At 46.3% G+C, this 24,869-nt stretch overlaps 3 protein-coding genes across 5 annotated transcripts; 1 reads left to right on the top strand and 2 right to left on the bottom strand.

The window, feature by feature from the left end:
- Positions 1-2,420: 2,420 nt before the first annotated feature.
- Positions 2,421-8,059, bottom strand: LOC143186301 (uncharacterized). The gene is made up of 4 exons (XM_076389874.1): positions 8,002-8,059; positions 7,760-7,949; positions 7,075-7,722; positions 2,421-2,526 (listed from the first exon to the last, which is right to left on the bottom strand). Exons 1-3 carry the CDS (start codon positions 8,057-8,059, stop codon positions 7,128-7,130), a joined length of 843 nt encoding a protein of 280 aa, XP_076245989.1. The 3' UTR covers positions 2,421-2,526; positions 7,075-7,127.
- Positions 8,060-8,504: 445 nt separating this feature from the next.
- On the bottom strand, positions 8,505-10,173 carry LOC143185388 (macro domain-containing protein PG1779). Of its 3 annotated transcripts, none has more exons than XM_076388344.1 (6): positions 10,037-10,173; positions 9,774-9,900; positions 9,323-9,580; positions 9,133-9,249; positions 8,719-8,927; positions 8,505-8,644 (listed from the first exon to the last, which is right to left on the bottom strand). In XM_076388344.1, exons 2-6 carry the CDS (start codon positions 9,793-9,795, stop codon positions 8,558-8,560), a joined length of 693 nt encoding a protein of 230 aa, XP_076244459.1. In that variant the 5' UTR covers positions 9,796-9,900; positions 10,037-10,173; the 3' UTR covers positions 8,505-8,557. The 3 variants fall into 3 exon arrangements, with proteins under 3 accessions (XP_076244459.1, XP_076244458.1, XP_076244460.1); XM_076388343.1 differs by having other exon boundaries at positions 9,971-10,164; XM_076388345.1 differs by having other exon boundaries at positions 9,774-9,969; positions 10,037-10,138.
- A 1,176-nt stretch (positions 10,174-11,349) lies between these two features.
- Positions 11,350-14,668, top strand: LOC143185389 (lysosome-associated membrane glycoprotein 5). Its single transcript, XM_076388346.1, has 7 exons — positions 11,350-11,526; positions 12,193-12,329; positions 13,281-13,472; positions 13,556-13,672; positions 14,070-14,157; positions 14,236-14,374; positions 14,458-14,668. Exons 1-7 carry the CDS (start codon positions 11,484-11,486, stop codon positions 14,666-14,668), a joined length of 927 nt encoding a protein of 308 aa, XP_076244461.1. The 5' UTR covers positions 11,350-11,483.
- The last annotated feature ends 10,201 nt before the right edge of the window (positions 14,669-24,869 follow it).

The following is a 24,869-nucleotide window of genomic DNA, read 5'->3' on the forward strand; positions in this document are numbered from 1 at the left end:
GCTTAACGAATAATTATAAACGACACTTAAGAAAGTGGCTAAACTTAGGCGTCAGCTAGTACGCGCAAAGTTCGCGGTCAATCGGATTCGCGTGACTCAAGGTGAGTCGATAATCCATCGAACGACCAACCCGTTGAAAATATTCTTAGAGACGGTCGTTCTCCGACCACGTACCCCATTTCCTTATTTCCTTTCAACCTCGAGTCTTTGCCCCAGGCTTCCTTTTTCCATTATCGATCGGATTGAAAATTCTCGGTCGATTCGAGGTCTAAGCAGCGGAGTAGCTAGTTGCTGGTGGTCGCTAGAATTGAGCTCAACGAACAATTATGAACAGTAACAATTAAGCGCGCGGTGTCGCGTGGCCAGCTGATAGAAAGAGAGGAAGTTATAGGACCAGAGGAGGAAAAAGAGATAACCAGAGGGAAAAAGAAGGGGAAGAGATGGAAGCCGAGTTACACTCGGCTGGTTGCATGCGCGTTCGTAAACGACTCAGCGCCCATACAATTCTGCCTGACGTTTAATTCGTCAAGATTGTCTCGTGTCTTGTCACGAGGACGAGCCAACCAGGAGGTAACGCGACACGAGCATCCGGATGGGCTCCTAAAGTTGCTTCGCTGGCCGGACGGTTTGCTCGGTGGAACGGCATCGGCAACCGATTAATCCACTTCGAGATACATATTGATATGCCGATGACGACACTAATTAGCGTTATCGATATCGCTCTCGGGTACCGTTACCTTGCTCAAGGTCAGCGAGCAACGTCCGCTTCACGATAATCCGCTTATCCGAGCGACGCGTCACGATTTCGACTGTCGACGCACCGAGCGGCTCGAATCGACGACGAAATAAACACGATGTATTGCCTCGAATTGTACCAGTGCTCTGCTCTAAATGCCACGGAAACCGTTTGCCTTTTTTTTTCTTTTTTCAGTCTAACCGAACGGTTCCGTCTGGGAGATCTCTACGACTCTCGTTCGAAAAGCTGATGAAGCGAAACGCTGGATCGGGTAGTGAAATCGCTTGAAACCTCTTCGAAACCGTGTACCGGATGATCGAAGCCGGAACTGAGGAATTTCCCTGGCAGTAACGCGGGCAGGATCTACGCCTGATGTTCGGGCATTGGTCATTTAACCGGTCGATAAGCGCGGCCATCGAGCAGATTGAATGTCATCGACCGTACTACCGAAACCATATTCGGTCAGTGAGCCCTATTCAAGGTCTACCGGTCGTCAAACGGTCCAACGACTGCCAACCTTCTCCTTACCGAAACCCGTCCGCGACAATTTTCCCATCTCTCTTTTTCCTCGAGTATCGTACCTATCGATGCTCTTCGACGGATGAAAACGTGAAAGCTCGAGTACGCGCGGCAAAGTACCCGCGTGTCGAGAGAAAATTCGAAAGCAACCAGTCGTGAAAACCTGTTCGCTCGAGTCATCCGCTACGACTCGTTTCCGATTCGCAAAACCGAGTGTACGCAGGCTGCGCGAGCAAAAAAGCACCGGCGATTCGTTGCGATATTCGCGACGCTCCTAGCTTCCGTTCGCGGCGACTTCGGTTTTGCGAAGTCGATCGCAACTGGGACACGCTTTCGTCCGGTCCCGCTCGTTTCTTTTTCTCCAGAGAGAGAGAGAGACAGAGAGAGACAAGCGTTGCGTTAGTACACTGCAATACCCTGAACCGTTAACCAAAGACGTCACGAAGCCCCTTTGAATTACGCGGCGGTCGCACAGAGCAACACTACCAAATATAAATGCGCTTGCGCTCGGCGACGAGTCGCGTTTGCGGTAACCGAGAATCGCCGACGATCGAAAACCATTTGCTGAAGAACGTTTCTTTCGCGCATTTCATTCACATTTCGCTGCTTTACAATACATAGCGTCCGTCCGCTTACCGCAATCGCAATCCTTTTTCCGAGCGTAATCGCTCAACCATCCCCTCAACACGTTTTGCGTGACGATGCACATTATCGATCGACGAAACGGCGACGGTGTTTCCGAAGTTCTGAGCTTTCGAGTCGATTTCTAGCTTCGTCGTTGCTTTTCCTCCAAAATTTCCCTTCAAAATTCAAGCTGTTCAACCAAATTTCCGATTACGATTTAATTAGTGAAATTGCGAAATCGTGATATTTCTATGCTACGATGCACTTTCGATTGGTGGTAGGGTCACTCGCGAATCCGGTATCTGTGCACCCGTGACATTTTCAACCCCCATTCGGTGAAAGAACGTTCAAAGGTCGAGCAGCGACTGCTCGTACATATAGCGGTTAACGTTACACCTTAACGACAGACGCGAGAAGATTGTCGCCGTTTCGTTGTCGAGCACGAGCTACGAATAAATGAGCATAACTGTAAGCCAGCTTTCGCCAGACTTTCGGACTTACTACTTTGGGGTTTGTGACGTGCTCGGCCGGCACTGATTCTGGAACGGTTTGCAGAGTGCTCCGCATATTAGCGGACATTGTAGGCCAGCCAGTTTCACTGCCTCAAACCCTCCGACGCTTCAACGATACACCCTCTTCCCTTACGCCTGCAACAAAACATAGAGAAATGGTTAGACATGGATCTAATCGTTTCCATCCGAAAGCTTTTCAGCAATTCCACGAAATTCTGCGTCTAGTTATTCATCTCTGTCGTGGCTCGTATGCGATGTTTTCCACTCGTCAAGTGGACGGCACGGCACGTTCAATAATCGAGAACGCTGGAACGCGGTAGGCGAATCGTCGAAGTTGCTCGTTGACTGGCTGTTTGCTTTTTGCCAGGTCGAGGTTAAAGGCAAAGAGCAACTTATTGAGCAACTTATTGAATGTCGCGCGCGATAACGGTGCATCTGGGCCGGTTGCTTGCTCTTTATTAATTGGTATGCGCAATGAACCGTGCGTTCAATTAGAAACGTCCTATCTCTGCGGACGTACCGTTGCAGCGCGCTTCAAACCATGAAGCGATACGAGCGCGCTGCCCGGACTGCGTTTACGCGTGGCTGCGTCCAGGAACGGAGTTGCGGATCGGAGTTGCGGATCGAACGAGAACTTCCCGCCGAGCCAGCGAAAGGAAACGTCTCTATTTGCCGAAGAGCTAGCCCGTTCCGAGATTTTCTACAGGCCTGCTCTTCGTTCGCAGAAAGAGGCTCGAAGGTTGGAACAGCTAGGTGCGCGCGAAACGCTAAATACGGTCAAGTCAGATGTGAATCGACTTCGCCGCGCGAGACGAGAGGACATTTTACGATCGCCGATATAAAGGAGGACACGGTGCCCTATTGCATTAGGTCAGACATCGAAACGAACCGAACTCGCATAGGTAGGCGAGGGTGAATCATACTTTGTAGCTCGAGCCAACGCCAACTGTTGGTCCTCTGGCCCGTGATAAAAGCCTCTTGTGTGTCTATACAAAAATTTCGAGATGGAATTTTCTCTTTTACAGAGTATTTCCGAGCAATGCTACTTGTACCCGAGCAAGTGGAAATGAGATACCGAAATTTCTGAGCACGGCTTGAACTTGATCACATCTCTGTAAATAGCACGCGAAAGCCAAGCGAATGCGGGACACGCGGAAATCTAGTTCGCATGATTTTGCATTCCAGGGCAAAGCGAATCAAATTTAACCGAGATTTGGAGGAAATGGGTAAAGACCCTTGGCAAAGAATGGCCTGCGCGACACTCGCTCCGATCTTTGCTAAAGACCCAGCCTAATTGTGTGGAACGGAAAGCAGCGAAAACGAAGGATCGGAGTGGCCAAGAAAAAGGGAATCCGCAGACCGGTGTCAGCGAGTTAACTGTGGTACTGTGAGCGTGAGCACACGTACACGCCTCCAACTGAAATTGGTCGAGTGAAACAAGGTTGGCGAAAGTCGTCCCTCGGCACTGAGATTATTAATCCTGACAAGCATTATCTCTGCTACGTGACGGTTTGGGAGCCCTGTTCCGCGATCGATTTCGTTTCGAAAATTGCGACATTTCTTTAATCAAACACTGGAAATTTGTGTAATAAATAAGTACAACAAGTTTTAAGGCGTTTATGGATCATTCTCACGAACTCTGTGTTGTTCCTCGTAATATTGCGCCTATAGTATACAGTGTCGCGTGATTGAGCTAATTACAAAAAACTCGTTTCTGTGACATTTCAAAAGTACCACCGAAATCAGCAGAATAGGAAGCATAACACAAACAAGATTTTCGGGCTTACGGTCGTAACACCTAACACTCGCTGGTCTGCTTTGGTGAGTTTTATACGTATATTCTTCGGAAGCCCCATGTAACTTCCTCTGAACACGTTTTTTTACCACAGATCGACGTTTTCTGACAGCTTTCTCTTTTACCGTCGATCTCAATGGTGTGAATAAAGTAGGAAGATGCAAAAAGGTGACTTGGGCGTAATTCGTTTGACGCAGGATATAATTTCGTTATAAGAACAAGTGGTCCGCACACCCCCTTCGCCGGGGCAGCGAGCAAGTGAGAGGATCGACACACTTCCGCCTTTGGTCGACTGGCTTGCAACACAAAAGCCACAGATAGGTCGAAGACATAAAATATTAAAGACGCACGTACATAACAAGGAGAAACTCGAACGATTGGTTCCAGATATGATGTCCCCAGGTTCCGATTCGCGAGTCCCCAGAGGAAAGACAGAGAAGAAAAACGATTTTTTCGTGACTAACGAGATATAAAAGAGGAGAATCAATCCCGGAAACTCCCGAGGTGATGCGGCGCGCGGCAACGCGCGCGTTATCGCGTCGTGGTCAACGATTACTCAGAGCTCTAAAGCAGGAGACGACGATAATAACATCTGTGGGTTTCAGGGTAATCGTAATGGTAATCGTAATGGTAATCGTAATCTCATAATCGTGGATGTTTCGCGATGCAAATAGGTGGGTAATGTCGCGACTGAAGCCATCGCAGATGCAGTTCCGCCTGGCCGAGAGAAACAGGTGTTTCGAATACGGTTTTATTCGGCGGGCACCTGCGAGATATCGCCGACTAATTATAGGAGCGAGCGCAAGCGTGGTAATCGGTCGAGAATCAGTGATTCGCGTCAATGCGTCTATCTACACAGACCGAGGAAATTTTCTCGCAGATTTCGCGGGGCAAAGAGCGCGGGGGAGTGGGGGCGAGTGCGCGGCGTGTCCCAAAGTTCGAGCCACCTGTGGCTGCGGCTACGGTTAAGAGGCTCGCGACCACGAAACGCGCTCGCTCGACGGTCCGTGGAGGTAGGTTGCAAATCGAAACTGGGGTACGCGGAGTCACGCAAAATTAGGTCTCAGGTAGTCCCTGCGAACTGAGTCAGCGGCACGCGCGCATCAAAGGGGGAGGCGAGCTGCACCTACCGAACCTCCCCAACCGTTGTTCGCGATTCTCTTTGCATGGGAGCAGGAAGCGTTTTAAGAACGACCATTAAAGTAGATGGGAAGCCGCGTTTCCTACTCCGTGCTCGGCGATTCAACGAATTACGGGAAACGCTTCGTATCTGTTTCGCTTTGTTTTGCTCCGCTCTATCGTTCGTGGTAGCGTGCTGGCCGCGCGAACGAAAGCTATTACATAAACTCACGAACTGGGGTTCCATAATGTAATCCAAGAATAAATCGTTGGCTGACGGGTAACGATGAACTCTCGCTAAGAGAGATTATTTTGTCTGGTCCGCGTGTCGAGCGTGTAACCCCGCTCGAGACTCGACTTCTCTGATCACGACCGCGGAATATGAGGACGAAGAGCGATGACTTAACGTTACGTACCGCGAACAGACAGTGTTTACCTCTTAAGAAACGGTGGATGGTGAATGGAGCGGTGTGCGAAGTTAAACGACGAATGCCGCGACAATGAGGAATGTGCTGGTAGGACTACAAAGGAGCGGTGATTAATAATTATCGATGCTCCACACCGGTAAACCAATGGTTTACAAAGGTAAACCATTCGAACGGCGTCGTTTGCTCATCGTTACGTACCCATTCAAGTGTATGAAATGGTGTAACTTCCAATAATGGAAACCTTTTTCCATGGACTTTCAAACTAATCGTTCCACGCTGCCTGCCTTGCTATCCTCAACAGGGATAATATTCTTCACTACGCGCTACTTCCAGTGCGTGGCGAACGTGTCCAAATATGCATGCGTGTCTGCGTCACGAGCGAGGCGGCTTTGCATTGCGCACGAAAACGAGGCGATTCGCAACCGACACGTAATACCGATACGTCGATAAATCGATCTCATCGCGGTAATTGTTCGCGACGACTAGGCGAGTGCGAGAGGGAGGTCAGTAGCACCGCGCGAGTGACCTCGGCAGAAGGGACAGAGAGTCAGACAGGTAATAAAAAACCATTTCGATCGGCGAGAGGCTTCAGCTTTGTCGCGCGGTGTGCACGAGGAAGTGGCTGCTCACGAAAACCTCTTCGTGGAGATTTCGGTAATCAACAGATGCGCGTACTAGATTAATCAATACCTTGCCAATGACAGAGTGTTGTTCTTTTCTCCCCCGTTTCGGTAGACACGAAACAGAGGCGAAAAGAAAAACGACTGCCCTCACGATTCTACCGAGAACGAGAAATGTCAAGGTGGTATGCGTTTAGAAGCGTGATCGTGACAGACGAGTGACGAAAATGTAGGGTTAAGAGTAGCACGGCGACTCTGAGAGCGAAAATAAGAGACGAAGTCAGGGGAGAAGGGAAGAAACCTTTTCGGAGCCAAATGAAGAGAAGAGAGAAGGTGGGGATCGGTGGGATCAGGGGGACGATAGGGGGACAAGAGGGAGGAGAAACGAGAAAAGCGAGGAGACTCCATGCGACGAGGTTGTTTCGCCTGGGCAGCCAGGAGGCTGCTCAGGGAGGGCAACTTTTTGGATACTTACCACGCTAACGCGATCGTGCACGTAAGGAAACAGTCATACATCGAGGCACACGGGCACGTGAATGTAGGAACACACGGCACGTCCATACACGCCACACACACGCGGCCACGCACACACGGTAGCCATACGATCGAGGAACGAACCCACACCCACTGATGCAGCGTTAGGTAGGTAGGTTGATAGGTAGGTTGGTGGGTAGGCGACACACGCTCGGGGATATATCACTTGGTCCGTTAAAATACGTACGCGTCGAGATGCATACACGCGTACGAGTACAAGAGCAGCACGCGTTCGTTTATCTAAGGTAAAGTCTCGGCGTCGACGTCGACGTGTGCGACGAGGAGGACAGCGGAGGGTAGCGGTGGTAGCGGTGGCGGTGGTGGCGGTGGTGACGGCGACGACGGCAGCAGCAGTAGCACCAGCGATTTAAGCCTCGTCTGGCACATGCAGCGAGTCCCCGATCTGGGATCGGCGACGAACGCGAGAAACACACCCGGGAGATGGTGATCGCGTACCTCGGTGGCCGCACATCGGTGCTCGGTCGTGTATGGAGTCGCGAGCAAACGAGCGAGCAAGCGCGCGCGCTCACGGTTCCTCGCTGTCTTTCTTTCTCTCTCCGAATCCCACTCTCTCTCGATCGCTCTTCCTTCTCTTCCTCTCTCTCCTCTCTCTCCTCTCTCTCCTCTCTCTCCTCTGTCCTGCTTGCTCCTTCTCCGTCGCTCTCTTTGGGTGTCCGTCAGTAACCTAGAAAGCGGTGGCGGCGGCCATTCAGGATTACGGGACTCCGTCCGTACGTCCGCCTTGTCCGAGCGGCCGACCGAGAGAACCAGACCCACCGAACTGATATACGACCTACGTCCCGTTCCACCGACAATATCCTCTGATATTCTCGTCCTTTATCTCAGCCCGACTTCGGCCTCCTTCATGGGACCACGTATTCGTGGATTTCCATGCCGTGATCGCGCACCCGCACACGCACACACTCCGCTCTCTCTCGCGACGTTCGACGATATGCAACGAAGACGTCGGTTGCGTTGCTCGTGACGAAACGACGAGACCCTGGTCGAGCCGATCGCCGTTACAGTCCTTCCAGGGATTCGACAAATTGACACTGTACTCCCCTTGGTACGCACGCACTGCTCACTAGTCGCGATATTGCTCGAGAGAGCGCACCTTCGCCACGACAGATCGGCGAGAGAGCACTATGCGACCAGCGCAGGGTGTATTTCATCTACCACCGTTCTCTCCGTCTGACCGACGCGAGACCCACCAAACCGAACGACTCTCGAATCCACCGACTTCAATGCAAAAGATATTTACCCATTTGTGACAGATTTTCCGGACAAGACGCACCACATTAACGACCGTCCCCCACCTATTACCACATACAGACATTACCACACTCCGATTTTTCAAGATGGCGACGCGCCGTCGTCGGACCGAAACACGATGCGGACGAACCGTAAAACCGTGGCGCTACCGTCGCACCAATCACCGACATCTTCGGCCATAAGTGATTGCCATTGCCCGCGAAATTTTCAAATCTTAATACTCGCGGTGTTGTTCGGAACGATTTTCAGGCTTTTCGAGAAGGGAACACGTCTGGGAAAGAACATATCGGTTTATAGTTTTTTACGAATATTATTTTACGTATAAGTTCGTACAGATTTCTTGCGTTCATTCTAAATTTAATGTCAAAATCATGAGTACCTCTTCCAGAGAGTAATTCTTAATCAACGGCAAAATATTTTTGTAATAATTCCTCGTATATGTCTTTATCGCTTTTGAGAAATAAACAAAAGATAACTCTATCCACCTGCAATTTTAAACAATATTTGTAACTATTCTAGTACTTTTCTCAGGGTTACTTCTTTATTCGCAATATCTTACTGCATCTTTGTTGTCGAGTAGGAACTTCCTGACCGTTGACAAAGCTACTTTAGCGGCTGGTCTTTGAGGGTATCCATAAATTCCAGTCGATATACAGGGAAAAGCTATTGTGCGCAACTGATTCGCTTTAGCAACTGCAAGACTATTTTCATAACATTCTCTCAACCGTTCTGGCTTTTCCCCTTGCGGGCCAACCGTATGAATAACATCTAAAACATTTTACCTGTGAAGAACTTTACTAAACCTCGTAGCTTTGTCTAATAGTGTGTTTAAACCACGCTAGCAAATGCTCGTTCTTCCCCCACTTCAGCAAAACGTAAGTAACCTGAGCGTTCTTTCGATCAGTTGTTGATTATATTCATTTGAGAAGAATGGGCATTCGTTTGCTTGGTCTAAATGCACCGTTATACTAACATTTTGCTGGTAACATGTAACCCCCAGTTATTTTAGCTTCCCCAACTTGACATCCTCCCAGAGTAGCGCATTCTTTCTTTAAATTTGGTCCGGCAGCTCTGTGAATAGCTCCATCAACTACAGAAGACGTTACAACTTTTAATCAGCCATAGGTCTTTCTTTGATTATATTTATTAAAGGTCTTAAGTACCTCCGCCACCGCCGAGAAGACTAGAATTTGCGGCATTGACGATTGCGTCTATCTCAAGGGACGTAATGTCTCCTTGCCACATCGATACTTTCTCAGCTATCTCTGGGTCAATTTTTTCGACTTTCTCGAGTGTCATAATGCCGATGTTCATTTTATTCTTGTTCCAATACTCTACCCAAGTTGGAATTTGATCTAACGTGGTTATGGACCCCTTGTAATATTTTCTTTTCTCCTCGGACGGCATGGTCAAGAATTTCTCTATTAAAGTGACACAACACTGGTGAACGAAAATTGAAATTCTTTGTCGCAAGATTCGTAAATACAATCATTTTGCAGTACATGAAGGCGCGGTATTATCTGAATCTCAAAGTTTAATCAAGCTGTACAAGCGAAATAACAAGCAACGTTTACGTAACTACTGAAATAAACAAAGTGATATTGTGTGTCTTACGCTTTTCAACTTCGAACGACATCTTCGCTTCAGGATTGACAGACGCGGCAAAATTCTTTCCAAGTACGGAATTCTGAGCAGTCAGTCGAAGTAGAGCGGTAACAGGAAAACGACTGGCGAGTGTCGCCTGGAAATTAGAAACAATTCTTCTCTCACTACACGGTTCACTCAGCCCTTGATATCCTCTTGCCCCTTACTGTGAGAGTCAGCATAATCTTTCACTCAAAAATGTTGTTAACAGCTTTTGTCAGTCATCGACTTACTGCTCCTCAAATGGACGACAGACTCGACGCTTCAATTTGTGTATTTTCCTGCTAAACTCGGGCTTATTCACGGCGAAAGCTTAACGTAAAGTGCGTTGTTTTGTTTCTGTCCTTCCGTCACGAAGTGACCGGCGAAAATCTACAATCTTGTTGCTGAGATGGCGCAATCAGAGGTATAGCAGAGACATCTGTTAAAATATTTGGTAGATAAACATGTCCTTTGGTAATCAGGATGCGCCATCCACTGGGAGTACCGAATACTAGATTTGAACTCAATTTTTTTGTATGATTTTTTTATACAATATTGTCCTTTTGATCTGTGCCTCATTAGTTTTTTTAAATTATCCTTTTACAATTTCACAATAAAATAATTATTCAGTCGATTATGAATACTTCAAAAAATTGAACTATTAAATACTGAGTCTGTGGAATTCCTCAGTAATTGTTAATGGATATTGGATGTAATAAATCCCAACGTAATACCTTGTAATTTGGGACACTGTGTCTATTACGAAAGGATAAAATTCGTGAGGTGTAGGAGGATGTAGTGGGTGTAACATGTAGTTTGGCTAATGGCCAATGAAAGTGAGATGCACGATCACCGTTTCAATTCAGTTAGAGTAAATGTCAACCTGTTCAACTTCATGTGCCAGAAGAAAATGACTTTTTCACTAAAATCCTCTTGCACATATCCTTGAAAGAAAGAGGAAAAGGCGTATAGTAAGCATGGAAAGCCCTTAAAGCTTATTGGAAAGTCCCTAGCTATAACAAGATCGCCTTTCTATGTACTTGGCGTCCGCCCACGCGGTCGGCGACTGAATGAGCCAAATTTGTCCGCGACACCATTCTCTCTGCCCTTTCTTGCGCGGGGGTGGTTCCGTGCCGTGCCGCACTTCATGTATGGCTTTTGATTCTTACTAAGAAAATACATTTCCTTCTTGTTTCTTCCAGCTACTAGACGTTTGAATTTGTTACGAAAAACTGGAGAACAGTAGTTTTCTTGGTTTTTCTTATCAATGGTTCGATGTCCATATGGAGATCATTCATTTAATCGTGATTGGAGATGGCTGATTGTATTTTGAATCGAGGCGTAGCGAGAACGCATAAAATGAATGAAGTCCAACGCCGACGCCACTTCGACGCCGACGCGGTATCAGCGCTCGACGTCACCGACAACGCCACCCTGAAGGCAACCAACGAACAAATTTCCCTCTGCTTTTCCAACTACGCGTATATAGAGAGAAGCATCGCAGCGCATGCTGAAGGTTTATACGCTATCGATCCACTTGCGCCCGAGCTTTCTTGCTCGCTTCATAAGCTTCACGAACGTCGCCTAGGTAGAGTCGTCTTGCGTGCAACTGGCACGACGGGGTATATTTTTTTCATTCCCTTTATCCTTTCGTCGTTTCTATCGGAAGATAGCGGCACAGACAAGCAACGAGGAAGGATGTCGCGTCGCGTGGATCACACCAAGACGATCTTCGTACTGTGTGAGTTCCAAATTTCATTCGCTGTGAGTCCGCGTGAAATCATGAGAAACGACAGAGCGTTTCATAGGCTCGTGATCTGAGCTAAAAGTCAGCGGTTTCATCGTTCACCAGTCACATCGAATTTGAAACAGAAGTTCATTTATTTTTTCGAAGTAAACGCGAAGTCAAAGAGATGAGGTGACAATCGATGTAATTGCAGTTTATTTTTCTGTAATTGCTCGTGATAACATCCATCGTTTCTTGCATTTAACATGTTTAAGGTGGAATCAAGGTATCATGTTGTCTTATCGCTCAAATATTTGTGCAATCAGGAATTTTGAGTTCCTCGATTGTAATCGCTAGGACCCTTTTCATCACCAAGCAACCATGCACTTTTGCTATTAATCTTACGTGAAGCGTGTCGGGTTTACATTTAGATCGCTGATTCATGAAACACATTCGAAAAAAAGCTTCTAGCGTGACTAAGTAATCGCGTGATGTACTTCGATTTTAGAAGATAAACTTGTTCTCTCAATATTTCACTTCGTGACGTGCTTCATAATTCCTTCGTGGAGTAAGGAGTCAACTACCTTGAAAGGGTTTTCGGTTCAGAGAACGTGCTTGCGAAAAAGTTGCGTGCAATTTGATAAAACTTACCCCATTTCTTAACGAATGGCTTTTCTGCAGGGTGTGTCTTGAGCACGGCGTTCAGCATTCCCAGCCCTTCGACACCGCCACAGAAACTGGACGAACAATTATACACGACACGCAGAACGCCAAAAGTCATCGTCGATTTCCCAGCTTTCAAGTCGAAGCAGTCCTTGGTAAGAACGCTTCCCTAAAACATAAAGTGACATTAACTTTTTAATAGTGTACCAGGTATGTAAGCGATGAAAGCGGGTAGTTGTCGCGATGTTCGTGAATATTTAATCGTCGTGGAAGTCTATGTTGAACTAGTTAAACACTTTTTTGCGATCGATACATTCGTCGAAAGCGGTAATCTACGAGCGAATAATTATTTAAATGGATTCGTAGTACGTGACCTTTAATGATTGAAAAGATTAAGGAAGGAAGAAAATAGCGGGGTATTGTGAATGAGTGTATCGTCTCACCATAAATAGAATTTCACTTAAAGTTCGAACGATTCAAGTATTGTTTTCTATAATGTGGCCTTTCCCTTGCCCTCGAACTCGATTCTATGATTTATGGTCAAGATAGTCCATTAAATATAGACCGAGACGATGCAAGTTAAAATCTCATGTCCGGTAGAAACGCGATCGTAAACGATAAGTCTTTGCCGATAGACGTAGCCTGTTGCTTCCCGAGTATTTTGACGAACGATAAGTACCGAACAACTTTCTGCTATATCCTTGCAACTATGACGTACGCTTCGTTAATTGTTACACGCTCAGATGCAGGATTTTAACGCGATAGGAACTTCATCGTGAATGAATAACCACCCGCGTATAGAATCGATGACGCAACTTTCTAAAATAGTAAAGCGTGGAGAGAGCGTAAATTACGTGCGACAACTAATGATTCTGGCAATGATTTATCGATAAAATGTAAATTGGTGGGCGTGTCTGTTTATTCAAACGTTTATGGATCTATAAAGCGCTGTGAAATCGTTTGCCTTGCTCACGAATAGCTAACTTTATGATATGTTAGATCCTGTAATACTTATACATTAATCCCACATATCAGTTAGCGTTTATTCAATCTGTATTTTACTCGAAATGAAACTTGTCATGTTGAACATTTATCGTACTTTAAAGCCAGTGGTGAATTTTGAGCTAAAGAGTACCACAACAATGACTGTGGAGTCAACGACAACGACGACGCACAGATCATTCTCCACGGAACAACCACTGTATCGTTTGGACCGCAGCAATGGTCAAGCCTGCATTCTGTTGCAAGTGGACGCTCTGATCACGGTGAAATATCGAACAAAGCTTGGGGAAGATCAAGTAAGTGTTGACAGAGGTAACGAGTAGTAATTTTAAAAATGTAGAATTAAGTACAGTATGCACAAAGATCTCAATTTCCTCAGGAGGCGAATATATACGTTCCAAATGACGCTACGGTGACTGGAAACTGTGATAACGAGAATACGGCTACGATGTCCCTGAAATGGAAAGCGTTCTTACTCTCGTGGAGCTTTGCTAAGGTAATAATTTAGCGTGACGTTTAGACACGTGCGACGTAAATTTCCTTCTATTTGAACGACTTTCGTCTGCGCGCAAATGGCCAATGACAACGATCGCTCCGTGAAATGCGATCGAGGTCATGAAAGCTGCGTTACTGCGTTTAACCAGCACACGAAACGGTCGTTTCTAACCAGGATCGATAGCCCTTTTCCCAGATACGCTTCGCTCTGATTCTAATTCCGTTTTCATTCCTCTGCTCGCGTGACGAACAGTCCCACGATAATTCGTCTGTTCACGCCACACGCATGGACTTTCATTCGTGTTCAAGGAATATGAAGTGAAAATTAGTGTTCGTACGCTGAACGTGTCGATAACGTCGACAATTCTAGTTAAAGAGATGAACGATCAATTTTCCAGACGCCAGGCGGTGAACGATGGTACGTCGAGAAAATCGAGCTGACCTACAATTCCAGCGATCGACACTTCGAGCACATCGATCAGCCAAGTAAGTCGAGTCGAGTTCCACAGATTTCCTTGTTCGTGCAATAATCTTGGACTGACTCCAATTTCCTTTCCGTTTAAGACAAGACAATCAGGGTGAGCACTGGACAGAAGCACAGCTCCATGCTGTTCCCCACACCAGTTGGAAAATCGTACGCCTGCAGCGAGGAGAGGGAAATCCCCCTGACCGATGGCAAAAATGTTGCTAGCGTGCTGCTCAGGTACAATGATTTAACGCATGTCCCTGCGGGGTTCCTTCGTTACGGATCGTTTCTCGAGCTCGACTAATTAACCGAAACTTCAGGGACATGAAGCTGCAGCCATTCAAATTCAAGAACAACGAATTCGCCGCGGAATTCTCCTGCACAGCATTGAGCGCGCGCGGATTCCGAGACGAGACTGCGCCAGTCGCTGTCGGCTCGACGTTGGCTGCCGCTGTTTTGCTCACTATTACTGGTTACGCGGCCTACCGTCACTTCATGATCAAGAAGGTCAAGTACGACACCATGGAGTAAAAGGCTGCTATCCTTGGATGCCGTCTGGACGATGCCAAAAAATCGTACGACGCCAAATGGATGACGATTCGCGTGAAACGTGCATGCGAGATTTATGAACATTCATTGTGCTAGCTACACGGATACATATCGGAGTTTGTTACGTATCGGCAAAGAAATAGATTGCGCCTACTTTTTATCGACTACGGGTAGACTTGGCGCTGTCTTCGTTATCGTACTCTCGGATTATCGATTCGAGAGAGAGCCAATCGATTTTAGCTACATATGCGTCATCTTTTGCTCTTCAAATACAAATAGATCGCATTACGTAATCTCGTTGCAACTTATCTTATGGATTCGTATATTCGTGAAAATGAAATGCAGCGAGATGTTTCAATTAGTATAGGAGAGATCCTGTACAGGTGTTTCCAGGTAACAGGTGTTAAAATGAACGGATGCAGTTCTTGTCGCAAACTCTGACGGTTGTATCGATAAGCTTTCGACTCGTGGACGTCGATCCACGTTCCCCTATCTAGGGGAAAATGTCGTAGAATCGTTTAGGAATATATTCGGAAAAGAAATATTTATGAAAATTCGATCTTCATCAGTATGTCTTACTTTTAGAATCGCATTTACTCTTTTGATTGTATAACCGCGACGTTTCTTCCATCGATAACAGGTCAATGCAATTTGCTCGAATATTTTAGTAAGAACGTTTAGTAAGAATATTGTATTCCATGACATTATTGGTCACATTATCTTTCGCGAGAGCTTCCTTTATTTAAAGATTTAGGAATCGTATTGGAAGCCTTGATGTCCTCGAGAGGAAAGGCGACGCCCTGTCAGGCAGCTATAAATTCTAGAATTTTACTTGTATATTTTTACTTGGACTGGAACTTTTGCTTCGATATTGTCTTGTGTTTCTCTATGTGTAAATATGTAATAGTTGACAAGCATTGTTGAAATGTTTTCATTTGAAATAAGTTCGTCTAAGTAGAGCTGGTGTCCGATAATAGTTCTTTGGATCCACATATGATATTACTCGAGAAAAGATAGAGTGATTCTATTACTAAAATGGATGAAAGGTCTAGACTATTACCGGACACCTCCCTAGAGCAATATTTGTCTGTTCATACGTACAATTGAATTACTTGTTGTCCGTATACTTTGTCACTGAATCTTTGTGGATTAATTTCATTTATGAATCGTAGTCTTATGTATAATTCCTACGTGTATAACGATCACTAGAGTAGATCGTTTCATTTTTATCCTCTAACTCTCGATGTAATATATCGTGTAAATAAGTTAGTGGACGAAGATTGTCGAAGCTTGCGACTCATAGATCGCTCGACTATCGAATGAGAGTAGGATATCCTCGGTACCAGGAGGAAGTTCGATACAGTTGTCTACTCAAAAGATTACTTTTATCGCTATTTCTTTCCGTTCTATCTTTCTTCTGTCACAGCAAAGCGTCGACTAGATTCGTCAGCTTCGACGATCGCGCGGAATTTTTAAACATTCTTTAATATATCACACGAGCGTATATTCATTACTAGTCCATGGATAGTCCATTTCGACGGTATATCAAATAATATCGCATAAGTTAATTCTTGGGGTGATCGGGTTGAATTAGAAACTCGTTGTTTCTACAATGAACGATCGGAATAAATAATATTCGTGTTATTGATCTCTCGTTACCGAGATGCATATTAACATATCGTAGAAAAATAAGGAGAGTGACGAATGTTTTGGAGAAGGGTGAACTAGAGAGGAAGAAAACAGCGGTTGAAAAGTGTCAATGATCCGCCGGTCGCCGATCACGTTGGATATTAATACTTACAATATACAATTGACGAGTAAGATAGCGTACGTAAGTGTAACTCGTATGCGTTCGCGCGTACAAATTTACAATTATCGATATGTACGTAACGTATAAACCTCTGTCTTCCAAGTGCATATTAAAGTTGAAACTTCGTGTGTAAATATATAAATATACGTATTATGAATATCGTGTATCGTATTTCTGTGACGAAGCGAATGTCGTTGCCGTGGTCGACTCGCGAGTAATTCGAGTGGCGCGCGCCATCAGCCGAATCCTCTTTGTCGGCCGCGAGATCTTTCAACATTTCAACTTTTTAAGCTACGAACAAGTTACTTTACGATAGGCCCGTTGTCACGGAGATGGTCTAGATGTAATTACGAAGATGTATTTTTGTGCTAAAACCAATCTTACTATAGACACTATTGTAACAGCTAGCAGTGAACCGAGGGGGTCCGTTTCTTTGCAGTTTGCAGCTTTCCTGTAGCAGCGTGCGATCGTTAGCGTCAGCGGAAAAACAGAGTCGATAGGAGATTGCATTTTCACCGATAAGGCTTTGGGTGGAAAGGTGCACGACGGTAAAGAAAAAGCGCCAAGTCGCGACAATTCTGCTGGAACAGAGTCGAGTTCTAAACACGCATCGTTTGACCCATTTTTAGTATGTTGGATTGCGATATTGGGTGATACTACAGTGGCACGCGTCTATTCAAATTGTATAATATCGATAAAATAAAGGCTGTTATACAAGTTCATTCACTGCAAACTCCTTTTCCTTCACCCATCGCTATCACTAATGAAGCAATTAGGAGTTGCAGAAATTTTTCACGGATACCGCGTATCTGTAATAGCAGATGTCTGTTTGCTGTTGAAGAGAAGGGTGACGAGACATAATAATTTGGTGTAGGGCCGTGGAAAAGGGCGTGAAAAGTACAGTCAAGCAGGCTTATGCACGCCGAAAGGAACCCTCCGCCCTTTACGCAATTCAACGCACAGTTGTCAATAGTTCATTGTCGCAATGTCCATTGAAATCTCCGCGACAATGGCTCGAGCAGGCAGATCGACCCTCTGGCTGCGGGTAGTAGGACGAGCTATCGACAGGAACGCCAGGAACCAAGGATTACATCTCTTAATCTCGGATCTTGCATGGCCAGCTTTCTTGCCCATCGGTAATCGGCCTGTTCGAATCGCGTAAAATACTTCTATCCGTTCTCCTGGTTCCCTTAACGACGAAACCCAGATAAATCGAACGAGAATTGATTTTCGTGCGGCAATGACGCAACCACGATGACGACGGTGACAACATCGCGGGGAGGACGAGTGACGAGGGTGGAAAGGGTGGTTGGCAAGATAATTGAGCGTAATTGGGTGCGTTTGATGACAGATGTAATCCTGACGGAGGTTGGAGGCAGAAGGTAGGGGCGATAAAGACGAGGATGGAGATGGTCTATAATTTATAAACTAGGGGCTGTTTTCGGGTAATTGCAGATAACGATGGGGCGGTCCGGATAACAAGCCGACATGGGAGTCACTGGACACCGTACCACTCCACCATCCACCGGTAACACCATAACCTTCGTTATATACGGCTATTCTCTGTATCGCTTGCATCGCTGTCCAACCATAACTTATGTCACGCGTCACGTCGCTGCGAGGGTTCGCTTAATAAATCGCGGAATCTGGACTCGGCTCCTCGCAAAACTCTCGCCTTGCTCTCGGTAGACAGGCTGGCAATAATTACGAAAGAACTGGTTTAATCGATCGGGAGGCGGTCGTGAAAAGACGACTGTGCATTTCGTGGCTCGTAATGCGCCTTTAATGCTCGGATAGGCTTCGAATTTCCTCTTTAAAGTGTGCTTCACACCTTGTTGAGCGGGAAAAAGCATCGGCTGCCGGTCGTCCGTCGGGAATCCATTTAGTTCAGATAAAAGACGCCTGAACTACCTGGAGTTTACCACCGTGGGTCCCCTGTGTAATGAATTGCAGCTATATTTTGACAAGCTAGTGGTTTGCCTGCGTCCCTAGTCGAGTGGACGGTGTCGCTACACTGTTTGTGTAAACTGGAAAACCAAATATCCTAATTATTGTAAACGATCTTGTGCAAACAAGGTAGAAATGCTAGTAGTTTTAAGGGAGAAGTTCGGTTCTCTAGAAGAACCTGTTCAACGAAGAACAGGCGTGAGATAATGAGCGGCCAGAACTCTCCGAACGACTTCTTCGAGTGCATCTCGGCTTCTAATCAGTGATACACGTGGATGCACCGGAGGAGCGATTCATGGAGCCGCTATAAATATAATTCCTAGAGGCATGACGCGATAATTACTCAATTCCCACAGCGTAGTAAGTAGTCTGGCCAAGTTGGCTGCGATAAGCTGATAAAGGAACGGCACGGCCTTGAGGCGTCTGCATGGTCAGCGCGAAGAACCATCGTAACAGCGCTTCGTTTTCGCTTTGAATACGTCATCTTCCTACTTGTAGACGATCGAATCGAGCAATACTGGTCGAAAGTCGCGTGAGCTTTTGCTGCGTTTCAACCAATTCGAACGGTTTCGTCCAAACAGATCAAATTTTTTCTTTGCCAGCTTTAATTACAAACACGCGAGGGAAACGTTGTGAAAAAACATCGAGATCGAAAACGTAGCAGATATTTTTGGTATATTTGTTAAAGCACACTTTACATGATCTATGTTCCAAAATATAGGCACGGGCCGCGCGCGAACATTTGATCAGGGAATTTGGAGAACACCTAAAGGCAGCGAAGCGAGGGTGCGACCTCTAATTAAATAAATCTTGGTTGCGGTATGGACAATTTCATCGTTTGAAAGCCATCCCTCGCTAGAAGGGGCGAGCACTGATACGCACACAGGGACAGAAGATTTTCGAGAGGTTGGGACTCGGTAGCTCGTCGCCTACGTACGCGCCTATCTTCCCCTATTGGGGTGCTCCAGCCTCACTGGCACAATGATGTAACGCGAAACCTACGAAACTTTCCCCTCCTTTCGCATTTTTTACTCTGTCACGAGGACGTCCTAAACCCACCTCTGTATCGACGATTGGCAAATTACGATCAACGAATTCCATTTCCTTATAAAGCCGAAATTCTGGCCTTCCCAGATTGCGAACACATTCGCGTGTAGTGCGGACGAACTGGAATCAGGTGATTTCGTAAAAGGAGGATCAAGGGTAATCGCGACAAATCACCCGCTTAAATTCGCATGTTACCAGCTTAGCAGCCGACTGATTCGTAAATATATCTATAGGGTGGTGTCGTCAGTGTGGAGTGTGCACACCATGTGGTGGTCGGTGCGATCGTCCACATGAGCGAAACGGAGACGGTACATCGAGGCAAAAGGAGGGGCGAGAGAGAGGCGAAGATGGGGAAAGACAGGAACGTGGCGTGAATGGGAGGGAGTTCATAATAACATCGAGGGGGCAACAGGGTTCTCTGTGTTCAGATGCTCTTTTCAAGAGTGAGAACCCTCCTCGACGCGCATTCAAGTGTCGCCGCTTTGTAATACCTCTTAATACCGCTCGCTGTCGTCGTTATTAAGGATCCGGAACATATTGTCGGTATAACAGTGGCAATACCTCTATGGCGTCAAGCCTTTATTGTTGATTCTCGTATGTGTGTCTTGTCTGTGACAGGAAGCGGAACGAGAGCGAGAATTTAAAAAAAAGGACGAATTTTCCGAGTCTTCTGAATCGGGAACATTCGTAGAATTTCCCAGAATTTCCCATTTATTGTCACAGAAATGCAAAGTCGAGAGAAATTTGCAGTTTGTTAAAATTCGTAAGAAAGATTGATTTTTGCTTGACAATTTTATAGCTACGCTCGAAAGACGATAAATAAGTGTGAGAACGAGTTAGTAGGGTTTGTCAGATTTGTGCCACTATGCAAGAGTCGTTCTTTACCTGCAGATAAATCGTGCGAGTCAGCGAAAGATGATTCTAGACGGAGACCTGCGTCCACCTTTTTCCCACAAAACTCACCTGACACAGACGTCGTAGATAAGAGGATGTCGAATATGCGAGGTGGCATATATTAGAAGCTGTTCCTTGAGTCAAGTGACACGTGCTACCACGAAGCCAAAATACCAAATATATAGGAAAATGAGGATTTAGATACTGCAGTCGATCAAGGCTTTACGATACATTATCGTCTTTTGATAGAAGATCTCAAACTAAAATTGTTAGACCTTATGGCCTATCGATGTATCGACCAATTAAATGCGATAAACAGTAGGTCCACTGCATCATTAGGCACCATATACTGCAACCCTCATAAACGCAACGACAGTCAATTTTTCAGTGTCTTCGATGAATCGACGTGATTGGTGACACGTTCATATTACCTCTATCCTCTGTGGGGTCGTTACAAAATTTCCATGTGAAACTGGGCATACGCTGCATTTTTTTAACATCGCTAAAAATATTTCTACGTCATTATTGTTTATTCCTCGAAGCTCTCTATCGAAGATAAAAGGCTTACAATTTTCCTTCGGTCCGTCCTCTAGGTCTCTTCAAACGGACCCCTTTGATAGACCCGCTGGATACTTATTGTTACCCCACGCGACATGTTTAGTGGATGCGCTTCGCAACAGGGATGATGACAGTCCACCGTTACAAGTACCCTCAAATCACCGAGCGCATCTAACTAACCATGTAATCGACTATTCCGACCTATTACGGCATCCTATGCGTTAGGTGTCCCTTCAAATACGAGCAGCTATTGCGTCATAAAAATAATGATAATTAGCGATACTTTGTACTTCGTGAGTAGACGTATTATACGTATTTCAGATCAGATTTTCATTGGAAAAAGAATTAATTGAATAATTCCATGTATCATTTGAGAACTACTTTCCAAGAGATAGACGATGACCGCATGAGATCGAGTAAATGCATAAGTTACGTTTAATGAAGAGGATACGCGTGTAAAGTGACCTGCCGTGCACCTCAGACTAGAGCTAAGTTCGAACGATCGTGTTTTCAAGTGTACACTCGGGCCCACTGACACGGAACTGTAGCATAAAGTGGCTAGTGACACATAAAGAGCATATTTTCGGGCATTAGGAAGGTCCCTCCGCAGAAGGGACCGGCAGCTACCTGTGTTCACGCCTGCTCGCGTTTTCCATCGCCAGAATCTCCCGCCCCGATCTTTTTCCGTCGGTCCTGTTAATGGGAAAATAACCGACGGATTACGTCGCTTAATCCTCCCGCCAACGCGATCTTATTGTCGCGAGGGAATCGAGCGAATCTTCAGTTTTGTCCTCTCTTCACCTTCGAGATGGTTCATCTCTAGGAGCAACCACCCCGTCGAATCCTCGCGCCTCGATAACGATCGCGTAGACGTGCAATGCCTTTCAAAATTGGACGTCGCCTCGCGCCTTTCGAATAATTCTAACATTTCTCTGAGACGCAACGCTAATATAATGAAGTCGAGGGCACTTTGGGAACGAGGCTCAAGAACCAGTTAAGCTTCGAATCTGAAACTTTAGATGAGCTTGCTCACCTGTGTGCACCAAGAATGTCAGCTTCTAAAAATAAACCGAACCGATTGTCGACGAGTCTAGCGGTGGCGCGTATGCGTTACGCGCGCACCAAGATAGTCCCTATCTCGAGCAGCCGGTGTCCAATGTCGGCCACCAACACGACTGCTAGTCCCTTCGATCCCCGCGACTCGGACAAGTCCACCTTATTGTTCCTCCACATGAATTTTATAGATATAACCGTGTATCTATGTACAAGCATACCGACACCGTTTACACGGAAATACGAGATGCACCTGACCGTACTTGCCGCTCGGTTCGATCGACGGCGACACCAGTCGCACGAATCGAATAAAAATTCGTTCAACCTGCCACCGTGTCGTTCATTTTCCTAGTTCAAAGTTTACTTTGGCTACTGGCCCACGGTAACGAAAGGAAAAGCAACGATTGTCGCTCAGAGAGTTTCGCTCTCGGATTTCATTGCAACTCGAATCGAGAGCAAAGACGATCGTAAATGACGAGAATCGGACAATTTTTTCAGGCGAGGTCAGCCGACGGCGAGCGTCGCCGTCGCCTAATAGCAATATTCGTTGGTAGTGGACACGCTCTCGCTGGAGCGGATCTTCCTTTGCTACCGTAACTTCACTCGATCCGTGACGCGTCATTACAAACCTCTCTGTGCACTTTGTTCAGGCTCGTCATTGTCGGTGAAACCGTAGAATACTTGAGAACGGTGGCAGAGGGACTGCAGAGGAACGCCATGGCGCGGTGCGGCGCGGCGCGGCGCGTTGAAATCTACGGGAGGCAGTCCGGTTTAATTTATCCGAATTAACGTCGGTGAAGATTGCAGCCCGTTTGTCGGCGAGCTTCAAGGGGCTGAACAAGGACGAACGAGAGGATCGTCGGGTCGATTTTGCACAGAGCCATTTTGGAATGCAATTAAACGCAGTACAGCGAAATCCGACGCTGGTGGTGGTGGTGGTGTTGCTGGCGCCGCTGCTACGTTCCGCTGTGTTTCGCTTTGCTTCGTTCTGTTGCTTCCCACCTCCGACAACCTTCCCCTGAGCCCCACCTCGCGGGCCTTCGCACCCCTGCCTCAACCTCTCGGATCCTACTGCTGGAATACCTTTGCCTGACCCCAGGTACAAACGATTCATCTTCTGACCAACGGCAAAGGACTCGTATCGACGAAAGGCTCGTTTGTCGCGCGTTAGACAGACCTTTTCCACCAGTTTTTCACCACTTTGTCCGAGTGTAGCATCGCGTTTCTCGCGTGACAGGAAATCCTCGAAAACGTGGACGTGAATCTTCGGTATGTCAAACCAGATTGCCACGATTTAATTATGGTATCGCGGGAAGAATTTCCGGAAATGGAAAACAGTATTCACTTTGCATATTAGAGAGAAAGATTAATAGAAAGAGCGATCACGTGCGGTGCCAACGCGAGAAGCGAGAGTAAACGATTTTTAATGGGCAACGAATTTCCCGGTAAGCCTCTAGAAAAAAATGAAACGAGGGAGAAGAAGAAGAAGGAAGCCGTCGACTACTGTGCGCTCCTGGGACCGTTTTGATAAGGAAGCGCATCCTTATCTTGCGGGGTTGCGCGAGAGGGTGCGAGAGGGTGCGACAGGGTGGTCGGAGGGGCTGACAGCGAGTGTAGGAGGAAGAGAGAGAGAAAGGGAGCGGGGAAAATGGCGGCTCGGAGGAAATCCGACACCAAATCGAAGGAGACGCCATCGCAAAGCGCGGCGCCGCCCCTCTATCATCGGGTCTTGCCTCTACCGGTGTCATCGTTCTGTCTAGAAGCCACGACGTTCTCCAAATTAAAACGATTTTCCTCGTTCACGAAAGAAGAGACTGGGTCCATCTCCAGCTCTCGAGGAGTCCAAGATTCTTGGGAATTTTACCAATTTCCTTCAACTTCAGGTCATAGTTGAATCGCATAAAGGTACCTTATGGTAAAGGTATTTGGGATATTTCAGCCCATCCTATTACTTAAGATTATTCTGGCTTAATCTGCCACTGGTTTGTATAAAGCATAGGCGATTCAATATCTTCTGCATAGTCTCTATATAGTTAGCGCTGATCGCACGCAGCTTTAAGATTTCATTCGAAAGTGTTTGTGCTCCAAATTTGTCAGCCTAGCTGCATCGCGCGTCACGGTAGGCAGCGTCGAGCGACGTACGGATGGTAATTAGTCGGAAAAGGCGGAGCAGATTCAAAGGATTGGCGAGGCGTGGCGGACATCGAGATTTTCGTTCTCGTTAAAAGACATCTTCGTTCGTCTCTTGGAATATCGGTTCTCATTGATCTACGTAACGCCGGTGGTCTAACAGACTTGGCGCTATTTTCATCGGCTCGAGCAGCTTTTGAACTTCCTGTCTTACCAGCTTGAACGATTTCACGCACGTTTTTCTGACCCTTCAACTATTCCACTCTTCTTCGGGTAATAGAAGAGTAAACGAAATCTTCTGTCTTATAAGGTGTCGCGATTGATTTCATCATTAGGAGTATAATGAGTCCGCGGATAGAAACTTTGCCAGGGACGTAATACCTCGTCGTTACGTATCGTTCGTCAACGAAAGGAGAAAAGCCTTTACGAATAACGGCTCGAGATAAAGAACGGCGGACAAGGCAAGGAATTGTTGCCGGTTGTTATGAAATTAGTCGAACGCAAGGCGTGATAGCACTGCTTAGAATCACAACACGGTGTACGGTAACGTTGACGCGTTTCGTTTCCGGTGTTTACTGGTCACCTTCTATATTCTCAGACGCCCACAAACTCGCGTACCAGGTTCCCTCGAACACCCGCAATAATTCATGATTTTAGGCGATGCAAAAAAACGTGTGAACCTACTAACTCGGAACCAGTAGGTATATCTCACCAAGAAGACAAAATTATTTGAACTATAAAAAA

This window comes from Calliopsis andreniformis, chromosome 12, assembly GCF_051401765.1.
Source record: "Calliopsis andreniformis isolate RMS-2024a chromosome 12, iyCalAndr_principal, whole genome shotgun sequence".
NCBI classification, from domain to species: domain Eukaryota; kingdom Metazoa; phylum Arthropoda; class Insecta; order Hymenoptera; family Andrenidae; genus Calliopsis; species Calliopsis andreniformis.